The sequence below is a fragment of the Nuphar pumila genome, chromosome 4, assembly GCF_984573655.1.
Source record: "Nuphar pumila chromosome 4, dmNupPumi1.hap1.1, whole genome shotgun sequence".
Classification (NCBI taxonomy): domain Eukaryota; kingdom Viridiplantae; phylum Streptophyta; class Magnoliopsida; order Nymphaeales; family Nymphaeaceae; genus Nuphar; species Nuphar pumila.
Genome location: NC_143252.1, coordinates 123,982,280 through 123,997,073, shown reverse-complemented (window position 1 = coordinate 123,997,073; position 14,794 = coordinate 123,982,280). Strand labels below are relative to the sequence as shown.

The 14,794-nt window shown below is 39.8% G+C and overlaps 1 protein-coding gene across 3 annotated transcripts in view; it reads right to left on the bottom strand.

Moving 5' to 3' along the window:
- Window positions 1-11,770: 11,770 nt before the first annotated feature.
- The window catches only part of LOC149840902 (putative E3 ubiquitin-protein ligase ARI8), a 78,750-nt gene continuing 75,726 nt past the window's right edge, over window positions 11,771-14,794 (bottom strand). For 2 of the 3 annotated variants that reach the window (XM_090003443.1, XM_090003444.1), the window contains exon 15: window positions 11,771-12,473. In XM_090003443.1, coding sequence (XP_089859569.1) covers window positions 12,212-12,473 — 262 coding nt within the window. In that variant the 3' untranslated portion in view covers window positions 11,771-12,211. The remainder of the gene's footprint in view (window positions 12,474-14,794) is intronic. The other variant, XM_090003446.1, reaches the window with a different exon arrangement.

Sequence of the window (14,794 nt, the reverse complement as noted above, 5' to 3'; positions counted from 1 at the left end):
GTGGTAGTCTATGCAGAGTCACATGGTCCCATCCTTCTTCTTGACAAAAAAGAACCAGTGTAGCACAAGGTGACACACTCGACCTGATGAAACTCTTGTCAAAAAGTTCTTCCAGCTGCTACTTCAGCTCAACAAGCTCTGTAGGTTCCATGCGATACGGCACACAAGAAACTGGTGTCGTGCCAGGCACTAGCTCAATCAAAAACTCAATCTTCCTGTGAAGTGGCAAACCCAACAAGTCCTCGAAGAAGACATCTGAAAACTCATAAACAATGTCCAACTATTCTAAAGGTGTCGTCTGACTGTCCATAGTGGACACACTAGACAAGAACACCATACAACCTTGCTTGTGATACTTGAAGATCTTCATAGTCAAGATGATCTTCACCTCACTTAGAGGCCTAGTCACCTGAAATACCAGCGCAGACAAGTTGGGGCGCTCCAACAAAACCTTCTTTTTCCGACATTGAAGGGTCACATTGTGTCTGGACAACCAGTCTATACCTAGAATGACATCATATAATGTCATGTCTAGTATGATCAGGTCGGCAGACAACTCATGCCTCTCGATGACTACTCAAACTATAGAAAAGTACTTCTCACAACCAGTAGACACGCCCATATGAGACATAACGTTAAGAGTCTTTTCTAGGCTAGACAGAACGAGGTCAAGCAAACCTACAAAAGACGAAGAAATAAATGAATGGGTAGCACCTAAATCGATCATAACATGTGCAAGATGGTTAGTGACTACAAATATACCTTAAATTAGGTCGGCCTGATCACCCTGCTCGGTAGTTGTGGCAGCATATACTCTCCCATTTGTCTTTCAGTGCACCTACTAAGGTCTCTGTTGTTGTTGTTGCTGCTACTGACCGCTCTGAGCTGTTGGCTTATTTGGGCAATAGGATGTGATGTGTCCGAGCTGCTGACACTAGTAGCAACCCCCCTTGAAGAGCAAACAAGAGACTTAAGGATGACTCTTGTTGCACCTTTGACACACAGACCGAGCCTTTCCCTGATGTTGTCTCTCTACTGGGGTTGACTTTGCTAGTTCTTCTGATGGGTTCTCTACTTCTTCGCCTTATCCCCCTGTGCCTTGTTGCCCATAAGTGGGTTCTTCCTTGTGCTACTATTGTTGCCACTCCCGTTTTCACTCTTTTTCTGCCATCCACCCTTGAACTGCTCTCATTCCTCGTTCAGGATGGATGCAGACTCTATTGCATCGCTCAATGTGGTAGGATGGCTCGTTATCATGCAAACCCGAACACCGTCCTTCAAACCATGAACGTACTTCATTGTCCTCGCCTTATCGTCAACGAATAGGTTCAGACAATAGCACTCCAAACTCTGGAATTCGGTAGTGTAGTCCATTAAATTAATGTTCCTCTGAACCAACTCGAGGAACTGTTGTTGCATGCACTCCCGGGTATATGAAGGAAAATAGCCATTCAGAAAATCTTCTATGAACTTCTCCTAGGGGGTATCCTCCACACTTGCATACTTCACTCGTCGTAGGGTGTCCCACCACTTCTTGACATCGCCCTTCACCCGATATGTGGCAAAATCAGTTTGCCTATCCTCGGATACAGGCAGGACGCGGAGCATTCACACTATCTCTTCGACCTAGCTCTCAGTTGCCTCTGGGTCGGCCTTTCCTAAAAAGGTTGACGGTTCCAACCTTAGGAACTTCTCGAAGGTCACATCACTGGGGTTAAGAGTAACCTCGGTAGGATAGACATATGTCGTCTGCTACGGTCGCCGCTAGGGTGTTGATGGCATTCGTGAGAAAGTCCCTCGGATCCTGCCACTCAGTTGGAGGGCCAGAAGACGAAGTGCAGGCACGGGTATACATCTATCACATAAAGGTTTATTAGAAATTTATACCTCGATCAAACCTACTCTATTAAGATTGATCCACAACAACAATCACAATCATACAAACACAACAATTTAATTCACACATATAGAATTAAATAAAAATTATCCCTACAGTCGATAATATAAAAATTCAATAATTTCACAATAATAAGGATAAATTTTAGATATAGCTCTTACTAGTAATGTAGTCCGCTTCTCAAGGATGAGTCATGACTTTCTAATAATGGTTCTGATAAATCTAACGGGGCTCAAATGTCAACTATATCTTATACAAAGACAAATTGATATCTCAAAATATTTTAATTGATAGTTTTTGCGGTTGGCTCAGATACCAACTCTGAACGACCCTAACTAATCTTTGTAAAAATAGTGGCTTTTTTTTAAATAATTGCGAAAACAAACTCAATGATCTGGGTCTCACAGATTTAATATACCAAACCACTATTAGTATGTGCATTGAATAAAAGAAGAATAATCAATTTTATTAATCAATAAATAAATATCAAATAAGCTGAAATAATAAAATCATCAATCACAAGGAGCCACTCTGTCAAGAACTCTGAACTAGTTATGTAAGGCGCGCAATCTCCAACTAACAAGTCAAACCATCACTGAGTACCCAGACCTGTAAAATAGTTTTTGAAAACGAGTAAGAACCAAAGTCCTTTTTATGAATTCCTCTAAAAACTCAAATAGTAAAGAAATAGCATAAACTAAATTCATGCATAATTTCAGAGGAATATCACAACAATTTCATAATCAACTTATCATTCAAGCATTTAAACAAGCATCATGCAATAACAAATATCATGCGAAATAGAATAAGCATGAATGCATGAACTAATACAAAACAATAAAGATGCATGATTCAATGCACATACATGAGAGAGTTAGAGAGAAAGGAAAAAGAAAGAAAGGAAGGAAGAAGAAGAAGAGGAAGGAGAGGAGAAAATCCAACTTTCTCATCAAACATCCATTGTTTTTCCAATCTTTTTTCACATTCGAATTAACGTACGGGTTCTTCTCTAGATTCTTACTGGAAGAAACAATTTTAAATCAGGTTCATGTGTAATTTTGGATGGGAAAGGGAAATCAGATTCAAAACTATGTATATATGTATTTTCTTGAGATTTTGATTTCCCTATTGTGGGAAATCCTAAAATACTCATGTCTATGTCAATTTTCTAGATTTGACATGAGGAAGACTTCCTTTTCCTGCCAAGAGAGAACCTCTAAGAGGAACATAAACTATTTTAATATAGAAAAAGTTTAAAAATCATATTCCTAAAATAGGTGGGAAAGTGATTCCTCCTCTTGCTTACATAAAATACAACAACTAGCAAAAGTGAACCCAAGCCTCTTAAGTCTGATCTCCATGTTGAGTTTTTCATGTAAAATTTGTTATGTCAAAAGAGAACCTCGAAGAGGAAGACTTCCCGCCCACAATGCCTTTTTAGGGAGCCATTGAGGAGATGATTTAACCAAAGCCTTGTATAAAGAGGAGGTTGAGAAAATACCATCACTAGCTAATGTCCACCTTGGATGATCCTCCCACTGCACAAGCTCAAAGTTTCACAGTTGGCTCATGAGTGTCGCCCACTGAAAGAAAGCCAAATCCGTGGGTTTCTATAGAGCGTAATGTTCCATGTGCCCACCTCTTGTGACCAGACCTCCCTAACTTTTGAAAATCTCCCTCTTGTCACTTCATAGAGGTATGGAAAAGCATCCCGGAGAAGTTCATGACCCCACCACTAGTCTTGCCAAAACAAGGTGGTATTGAGAAAACTCAGGGCCATCACCCATCCTTTCCAAATCTCCAAACAGTTCTTCCATTTGTGATTTTTGGTCTAATTAGAAGGCCAACCACTAAGATCATATTTTTCAATGAAAATATTGGCAATCCTAACCATTTCGCTAGAAGTGCCTTATTAAAAATATGGAGGTTTTGAGTTCCTAGACCCCCAAGATGAGAAGTATGAAAATAGTAGACCAACTCACCAGAGAGGTGTGTGAGCACTCAGTTTTACTTGTCCATATGAAGCGTTGAAAGAAAGCTTTGGATCGCTTCTCCATCTTGTTGGCAACCTTAAAATTTACAAAAAATAAAGAACCATAGGAAATATATTGAATCTCAACAGATTTGTAAGAACCACCCTTGATAACATGTGTGGCATAAGTCTGGGTCTTCTCCCTCACACGATCCTCCAACGTACTTCAATGCAGCTCCCTTGAAATCCCTAAGTGCAGGGGCCAAACCCAGGTATTTTATTAGGAGGGATTGGGAGGAAGAGAGCTCACGTTTGATGGCTTTGCAGGGCTGTTTCTCAATTACAGTCCCAGCGTTTCTGGTTTTTTCCTGTACTCTGTTTTTGGACTGCTGTAGGTCCTTTTTTCTGTTTGCTGTTTGGATTGTAACCGGCCTGTTCCGGCTATTTGCATTTTTCTGTTGTAGTGGGCGTGACATCTCATCACACCCTACACTCCCCCTGTATTTCTTACTGCTTTTTTAATTCACTAGTATCCTATCCATGTTTCACCATGAGTTCAACCTCTTTCACGGACAGTTATAGTTCAAGTCCTTTATTCATTGATAGCAGCATTGCCTTGTTGAACTGTTCTAACACACTATAACTGATAGTATCTCGGTAACTAACCAAGAGATTTGAAGTGTAAGTAACCAACTTAGAGGCTTGCTCTCCTATTCACGGCTTCTCCTAACCTGTCACATGGATACTCCATTTTGACCCCCATATCATGTCCACTTATGTACTAGTCATATTGAAAACCTCATAAAATGGCCGTATCCCAGTGTCCACAGTCATATCCATGTGAGATAACCCCCAAGAGTAGTGCTTTCAACCTGACAAGCTACTCATCACCACAAAGTCCAACACACACATATCCATCTAAGCATCTTGTAGGTGATGATTGGGTGAGCTGCAAAGGATCTGCTGCTCCTTCATAAACAGGGAGCAAGCATAAGATGAAAAGTTGTATGTTCCTTCTATCAACAAGTGAATGTAAATGCCGCTATTTTGACCACCCCATGTGGTAAGTGGGGTCCTGTGTCAAGCTGAAGGCTCAGGATCGAATCCCTCTGCCACATGGGGCGGCTGTTGTTCTGGTAGGGGTCTTTCCTTTCAAAAACAAAATGCTTCTATTTTGACCAACTTGATGCCAAGAGCTTGTGAGTGTGCCCAAGCTGGGATGGAGATTGAGCTGATTGTGAAGGTTAAGTTGGGTTAGATATGAGGTCCATGCTTAGTGCAATGGTAATTGTTGAGGCTAACAACATAAAAGAACAGTTTTAGTTCTAGGGGTGGTCACTTGTTAAAAAAAGAGAGAAAGTTAGGATTGACGTTTGCTTGGCTCCAAATGAACATTCTCTCGAGATGGTGAGATAATGATTTTCATTTGCCCCATTTCTCATGTGCAAGCAAACATGAGAAAATGAAGCATAAGATTTGAAATTACATTCAAGCACGTTTGACTCACTTTTCATGTGACCGCCATCCCCCACCCCCACTTTTGCTATTTTGAATCATATGATTCTGAATGACATGGTAGATGGAATCAAGGGCAAGTTTGGTTGCATTTCTTGTGATTTGAAATCATGTCATTCCAAATGACTTCAAATCGGGTACGTTTGGTTTTGCTGGGCCCCATATGGCTTCAAATCAAACTTGATTTGGAGTCATATGATTCAGAATCACATGAGGTCAAATGAGAGTCCGCTTCTCATATCTCACTTTCTGACTTTTGGTTGCTTGTGCAAATGAGATTCACTTTCTCATTTGTATGAGAATTTGAAACTCATGAGACGTTACCAAACATGCCCCAAATTTTGCAAATGGTCCGGATTTCTGACCTTGATCTAACTCATGTTAATATCGTTGTTACTATAGTGCCAATTTTACAAATCCGTCTGATTCTTTTCCTAGGGTGCTCTTTAGAAAAAAACTCAGCAAAAAGTATGTTTAAATTTTTTCCAAATTATGAAGGTCAAATGAAAAAAAAAATCACAAAATTTTACCAATAAGAATGTTATATAACACTACAAAATCAATGTACAATCAGCCAAACAAATCATGATACTTTGAAAATATAGCGGTTGTACCAGTATTTTAACTTCTGACAACATATTGCTCCTTTGATGGTTTGCTTTTCTTTTTCTCAGCAAAAGGTTGGTAGAAGCAACCCATACCCATGTCCTAATCCGGTTGGACCCGGGATGGTTGGGTCTCTTCATGGTTTAACTTATCGTTGGCTAGCCACGCGATTTAGGGGTTTTTGTCCTCCATGTATCCGGGCTGTTTGACGGCCTCCTGTTGGGTTTATCCACCTTTAATTTAATCGTTGGTTTAATAAATATTTTTCGTTCAAAAAAAAAGGACATCTCTGGAACTGTCATCAATATTTACAATCCAAATGTGATCCAAACCAAGGCTCACATTATGAGACCTAAGTTGGGTTTGGGTATGGGTTCATGTCTGATTTTGAGGAAATAGATAGTGGGTGATGTCAACCTCGATCTGACCCGTACCAACCCGTTTATGTTACCAAATCTTGCCTCAGTCGTCTGGGTCCGGGTTGGATGTTAGAGAAAAAAGAATGTCATTTCTTTGTCCTTTGAGAACCTATTAAATACATGCTTTACCCCTGGCAAGTTAGACCCATTGCTCATACCATTTGGGATCCTCATTTTCATCGATTGGCCGTAGAAGATTTCGCTCAAGGGGTGCATTTGGTTCAATGAATATTTGCTTATGCAGCTCTTGGTATGTAGCTTTGGAACCTATGTCACAGGGACACGACATTTTGGCTGTGTCCCTGGTGACACAAGAGAACACTGATGCGTGTGATATTATTTTAATTTTTTTAAATACATTTTTATTATATTTTAAATTTATTTCAATAAAAACCTATTTTTTAATGTTAAAATATTTAAAAAATATTTTTTTGATTAAAAATAAAACATGCCACCGTGTCCCATATTTTAAAAAACAAATTGTACTGTCGAGTCGATTCCGACGTCTTTGAGCAAGGTTGTTAAATGCGATGAGGCGAAGCGAGGCGTTGAGCCTGCACTTCGCCTCTGAGGCGTACGCCTTTCACAACTGGTATGGAAGTGAAGCGGTGGGAGGGGAGGTAGTAAGAGAAGGACCACGCGCCCAGCTGGTACGGAAGCGAGGGATATGCCGGTCGTCCGGTGGTCGGAGAAGACTGAGCAGCAGCTGCAGCACAGCAACTCCGGTGGTCGGTGGTCACAACTGGTCGGAGGTTGATGAGGGGCGCATCACAGCAACGCCTCAGTACCTTGAGCGTGCGCCTCGCCTCTGAGGCGTACGCTTCAGGTACTGAGGCGTACGCCTCTCACAACACTGTCTTTGAGTCCACGAATTGTTGGGGACAAGTTTGAAACATAAATGCAACAAAGATATGAGAAATATTGAATCCTTAAGAATATGATAAGGTATATGCCTGGGAATTGGCAATGGAGGGAGCTTATGCACTTGGAAAAGTGACAGCTACTAATTCCTTGATTTGGCAGCTACCACCTCTAGGAGGTGGTAGTTACCAAATCCAGTTTTTAGTGCCAATACAAAAGGGACACCTCTTCAACATCATTCTTCAAAACAGCAGTTTAACCAAGTTTCTGTCAAATGCATAAACTCCTTTCCCTGCGACCAGCCCCCAAATGGAGGCAAAGTGTTTTTCATCCTTGTAAGGAAGCTGACCCAATTCAGATCTCAAGAAAGGCCCTGTTCCCAAGTGAGGTGTGATGGGATCAGTTAGATTCAATCGATCGGTTCTTCCAAATGCATATATTGAAACAAAATATAGTGACTGGATTTGGTTACGTGTAGATTTGTTCTGAATATTACTGTTCTGACAGTTTTTGGTCCATCTGTTGCCGGATTATTACCAAGGAGGATTAGGGCAAGGGGTATGGAACACATGCCCAAGATGGAAATCCAGAACCCAGTGCCATAGGTTCAGGCGAGGGTAAACCAGTAACTTTCCTATTAACTTGGTTAACGAGAACACAACTGAAATGACGGAAATACATTTTCAATTAATGAAGCATAAACTCAAATGTGTTTTTAACAATATCTAAAACTTTGGTGTCCTTTTTATTATCTACAAAATGTTGTCTCACTGATGTTCATAAAGGATTATGTAAACGGAGCCGAGCATGAACAACGGGTGTTTGTCTCAGCTTGGCTCATTTAGGCCCGTTTAGACGAGCTTATATGGGATTTATGTGTGATACATGTTAAAAACATGCAGAAGCTTAATCAGTTTAGTTGGGTATGTAGGCAAAGGGTTTCCATTTTCACTATAGACCCTATAAAAAAGTAGTTTTTTTAATTTAACGACACAACTCGTGACTCAGCTGAGCTCCGCTCGGCTCGCACAAGCTAGATGAGCTGAGCTGAGCAGTGGCTTGCTGTGTAAACAAGCCGAGCATAGAAAACCCTTGTTCGGCTCTTTTACCAGCTCTAGCAGCAACCATCTAATCAAAAGGCCCCCGTATCAGACAGAGAAAATTAATCAATATGTCAAGACCTTTGAACTTTTGAAGATGACTAGAAGGGATATGAAAAGCCGATTGAGAAACTAATGGGAAATTTTACCCACAAAAGGCTCTGCTCATAAAGTTTTCAAAGTATGAAAAAAGTGTGGCTTCGAGACTCTGAAGTGAACTTTTTAAGGTTTTTCAGAAGCTTCTCCATTGCATGAAGTTGAATATATGAAAACATAGGGGGCTCCGGTTGTCTGGTAGGAGCAGTGAGTAAATGTCACCTTGTGTTGGGATGTGGTAACTTCAAACTCCAATGGTATTGTTGTGGAACTGGTGGGGGTCTGCCTAACCCCAGCTTACCTTTCAATATATATATATATATGAAAACATGAAGGATGCAGAATCCAACTCCCAAGATCGGAGCAAACCACAAGGGAATTTACAAGATATGATGGAATAATGAACTTACACATGGTCTGAAGATGGGTTTAATCGGAGAATGCTTGATTGTTTCCACCCAGACCTACCAGCAGTTATAAACTACACGAATATTGCCTCACATTCATCACACTTTCAGAAGCCAAGCCAAATTGGACATTTTCGATATAAGGCTCTGTTTGGGGGATGAGAAAGGGATGGGAGTGGAGGAAAAAATCGGAGATGAGGCAGGAGTTGTCAACTACACTCCATGTAAGGATGTAGTTGAAAAAACTCCAATCTCCACCCCCCTTCACCCTCAACACCATTCTCATCTCCCAAATCAGGGTTCCCACATACTTGTAAGGTTAAGTGGTATTAATTAAACTTTCATTACATGCCATTTTCCCTTCCGACGTGGGCTCTCAAACAGAGCCTAAGTGATATTTTGAAAACTTCCTGTTTTTTGTCCTGTTAATATTTTCCCAAGATTTTCTTAAATAGATTTTTCAAAATATCATGAAATAACTATTATTTCCCCGATAGCATGATTTGTGATATTGGTTTTAAGTGTGGAATGCCATCCATATGAAAAGACAATACACAGTTTAATAGTGAGTCTCCTCTACTTGCAGGTGCTGAACCTCCCAGATTACGGGAGCTAATGTACTTTATTTTTCTTCTTCTAGATTAGTTCGGAACGCGAGGGATAAGGTATATAAGGAGGTTTATGACAAGTTGGATACCAAAGAGGGTGAGAAAGATATTTATAAGCTTGCAAAGATGAGAGATAGGAAATCGAGGGATCTGGGTATGGTTAGATGTATCAAAGATGAAACGCAAAGGGTTTTAGTCAAAGATGAGGAGATTAAGGAGAGATGGAAAGATTATTTTGATAAGCTATTTAATGAAAGTCATGCTCAAGATCTTGGAGACTTTTCAATTCCTTTTCATGAGATGAATCGTGACTTCATGCGCAAGATTCAAAAGAAAGAAATTGCAGAGGCTTTGAAGAAAATGAAATCAAGAAGGGCAGTTGGCCCAGATGGTATACCTATCGAGGCTTAAAAATGCTTGAGAGAGAAAGGTTTAGAATGGTTGACAAATCTTTTTAACAAGATTTGGCGGACAAATAAGATGCCTAATGAGTGGAGGAAGAGTACTTTGGTGCCTCTATATAAGAATAAGGGTGATATACAAGATTGCACAAACTATCGTGATATAAAACTCATGAGTCATACTATGAAACTTTGGGAGAGGGTGATTGAGTCTAGGTTGAGGAAGGTTGTCATGATATCGGAGAATCAATTCGGTTTTATGCCTGGAAGATCAACTATGGAAGCTATACATCTACTTAGACAACTTATTGAGAGAAATAGAGAGAGGAACAAAGATTTGCATATGGTTTTTATTGATTTGGAGAAGGCATACGATAGAGTACCTAGGGACGCTCTCTGGTGGACAATGATGAAGAAAAGTGTTTCTCTCAAGTACATTAGTATAGTTAAGGATATGTATGAAGGAGTAGTAACCAATGTCCGCACGTGTGGAGGGGTGACAACCATTTTTCCTATAACGGTTGGGTTACATCAAGGATCTGCTTAAAGCCCTTTCCTATTTGCTATAGTGATGGATGAGCTTACGAGATCAATTCAAGAAAATGTGTCGTGGTGTATGTTGTTTGCTGATGATATTGTTTTGATTGATGAGTCTAGAGCTGGGGTTAATGCCAAGTTAGAATTATGGAGACAGACATTGGAAGCAAGAGGTTTTAAGTTGAGTAAGAGTAAGACAGAATACATGGAATGTCGATTTAGTAAGCAACGAAATAGTGATGGGAGTGTAGTGAAGCTTGGTAAGCAAGAAATACTGGTGAATGATTCTTTCAAATATTTGGGATCTATCATTCAAAAGTATGGAGAAATTCACGGAGATGTAAATCATAGGATAAAGGTTGGGTGGATGAAATGGAAGAGTGCAACTGGAGTGTTGTGCGATCGTAGAATGCCATTGCGGTTGAAGGGAAAGTTTTACAGGACGACTATTAGGCCCGCTTTACTATGTGGTACGGAATGTTGGGCTGCCAAGAGACATCATATTCAAAAAATGAGTGTAGCTGAGATGTGTATGCTGAGATGGATGTGTGAAAATACAATAAAAGATAAGATTCGGAACGAGGAGATACGTAAGAAGGTAGGCGTTGCACCCATTGAAAATAAGATGAGAGAGAATCGTTTACGGTGGTTTGGACATATTCGACGAAGGCCTAATGATGCTCCAGTTAGAAGGATGGAGAAATGGGAAAATATATTAGTTAAAAGAGGTCGGGGTAGGCCTAGGAAGACATGGATGGAGGTGATAAGGATATGAATGCTTTGAACCTCACCGAGGACATGGCATTGGATAGAAATGAATGGAGGAGAAGGATTCATGTGGAAGACCCATAATGATTTTCTTTGTTGGTTCATATCGCCGACCCCAATTGTTTTGGGATGAAGGCGTAGTTGTTGTTGTTGTTGTTGTTGTTGTAGATTATAGGTTGAGAGCAATGAATCCATTTTAAGCACTGTGAAACTCAAAGATCATTAAAAGATCATAAAGTGCCCGGAAACATAAAACTTTATTAATAATTAGTTAGCATGTGACGAACTTTCTTAAGTGGATCTGCAATCTATTCTGGTCTCAAGTAACATTTAAGGTGTAACATCAGAGAAAGGACTAGTGTATAACATGAGTACCATCATATAGAAGGAAATTTGTGCGAGACAAAATATATAAAATGCAGTTAATGTAACAACGCAGCTGATGTATACTGTGAACTGTCATATTTCCACTGCTTCCTAAAGAAGCTGATAAATGAGTGACCAACTAGGACAAAACATAAACAATAAGAGAAGACCATTATAGGTTGATTAAGTTCAGAGCATAAAGTACAGAAAATTTAAATTTGAAAAAAAAGGATGTGCTATTGATCAAAAATATACAATGAATCTCTATACAGGAACAGGATTGACCGTGATAACATATGGGGCACATGGCATTGATCCATGAACAGATTCTAACACCATTACCTTCACAGAGAAAGAACAAATATTTAAATAGTTAGGATTATGACACTCACAGACGTATCAGATCTTAAGGATCTTAGCATCACCCGAAATTTCACAACAGAGCAAGGAAGCAATAAATGTTTGCATTTACATTTTCTTTTGGCTCTCTATAATCAACACAAGGATATTTACAAAATGAGCACATTCATGGTTTCCACTAAATAAGCAACAGGCTAATGCAGATTGGCTAATCCTCAGAGGGGGAAGTCTTCCAATGCCCATACCTTGAAACTGAGAAAGCATAGCTATGACATGAACGTGCACATGGCTTCTGCTGTTACCTATGGCAGTTGCACATCTGACAAGTGCTTGTTGAATTAGAGTTCGCAAATGTGCAATGTTTGCAAGACCAGTGATCTGTCTCATCCAAACCCCTAGTGAAACCAGATCTCGAACTAGCAGCTTTGCCCTTCCCACTCCTCCCCTTACTAGGAACACTTTTGAAGCTCCCTGTTCGACTACTCGTTCCCTGGGAATCAACATCCGCCAACCCATTTTCCAATGCTTTTACTAGATTCTCAAAGTAATTGCGGGTCACACTGCATCACCAACAAAACAGGACATGGAGGGATACAAAATCCAGATACAGTATAAGGAACTTCACTATTGCTTCAAAAAGAAGAAAGAAGATTACTGCACTATGTCCACTAGGGCACTCCATTCTGGGCTGACATAACACAGTTCACAAGAGCAAAGCACTAACTGGAAGACATTCATGACATAGCCCATGTGTCTTGGATGCGTGACTATCAGTCCAATTCTGGACACAATGAACACTAGTGTTTTTCTCCTATTACCAGAAAACAACAAACTACTGCATAATCACATTGATTTATCTCTTTCAATCAATGATACGATTCCATTCCATAAGGCAATACCTATGTCACAAGGACACTTAGCATGCATATCCCATGTCAACACCGCACGATATTTAGATACACCAAGACACTTCATTGACACAGTCAAATGAGTGTCAGACAGCCAACATTGTCATTAACTCTATTTTCTTCTGTGATCTTGATTATTTATTTTGTATTTACTAGAATTTAATATTTTTAATTATAGTAATCAAGAATTTCTATTTAAGAGTTTGCACTTGAGATGATATGCATGTTTTATTGCTTTAACTCAAGACACACACACACACACACACACACACACACACACACACACATATATATCAACGGGGGCTCTGTTTGTCTGGTAGGATAAGTTAGTGCATGTCACCTTGTGTTGGGACATTGCAAATTCAAAACCCAATGATACGGTTGTATAACTGGTGGGGGGCTGCCTAACCTCAATATATATATATATATATATATATATATATATATATATATATATATATATATATATATATATATATATATATATTAGTAATGATACGGTGCCCTCGGAGCACCTACCCCCTCTTATCAAAAGATCCAATGGCTGTGATGCATGCAATACCTTAAATGGCACTCCTTTCTCACAAATAGATAAGGTGGTGGATATTGGACATGCTCACGTGCCATCATCCATGTAGTTGTATGTCTTTTGGTTTTCTAAAAAAATGTTAGCTCTCTCTCTCTCTCTCTCTCTCTCTCTCTCTCTCTCTCTCTCCTGCTGGACGAGAGCTCCTCTCATCTCTCTCTCTTTATACTGTATTTTACTGAGAAAAATAAATTTTTGTAATTTTTGGCGAGCTGTATACCGTTTCCAAAACGTGATGAGTGTCCCATGTTTTTACCTTTTAATTGTGTTGTGAATCTTTAATAGTTCTCACTTATTTTCTAGTGACCATATTTGGTGGGAGTGGAGAGCAGTAGAAGGGAAATAATAGTGCAGTTTCATTAAGATGAATATTTTTAGTCCGGGAACATCCAATAGGATTTACTCTCCAACTGCAGCATGTTTTGTTTTTCTTCTCTTGAGCCCTGGACTTTATTTTCATTGTTGTAACTTTGGAGCACAAGACAATTCTTGATTTACAAACTAATGTTAGAATAGGACTAGTGGGCCACATCTGATATGATGCAGAGGGAACATTAAGCATTATTGATGGGTGGAGCTCTCGTCCAGCAGTATATAGAGAGAGTTGGAAACTAATGGTTTTTTTTTTAAACAAAAGAGATACATGAACATGGATGATGACATGTGCTCACACGCCATCATCCATGCAGTGTGTGAGAGAAAGGATGAGAGAGAGAGAGAGAGTCATTTAAGAGCCATCATCCATGTCCATGTCCATGTCCATGTCCATGTCCATGTCCATGTCCATGTCCATGTCCATGTCCATGTCCATGTCCACGGTATCTATTTGTGAGAGAGAGAGAGAGTGTCATTTAAGGCACTTGCATGGGAAAGGATGAGAAAGAGAAAATTTTTAAGGCAGTTGCATGAAAAAGGATGAGAGAGAGTGCCATTTAAGGAATTGCATGCATATTTAAAGAATTTCTGCATGCATCACAGCCGTTGGATCTCAAAAGATCCAATGACTAATAAGAGGGAGTAGGTACTCCGGGAGCACCATATCATTAATATATATAGTGATGAAAACATGCTCAATGGGTTTTTGATATATTTTTTATTTTTAAATTTTGAGTGTACAGATCTACATGCTTGATTTTATAGGAATTAGCTCTTGGAGCATTTGATTCTGACACACAGGTTTGTTTTTATAAGATTTAAAAAATTGACGGCCCAAAATCTTCATAAATTGTTAAGGCTCCAAATATAATCATGATCCATGTGTCATTTGACTCATTTCCTGGTCTATGTCACAGGGATTCGGCTAGCAGGGTGCCGCACCCGCGTCGATGCGACTCGACGTGGGTGCGGGTGTGGCACCGGGTGCGGTCAACCCGACCCTGGGTGCATT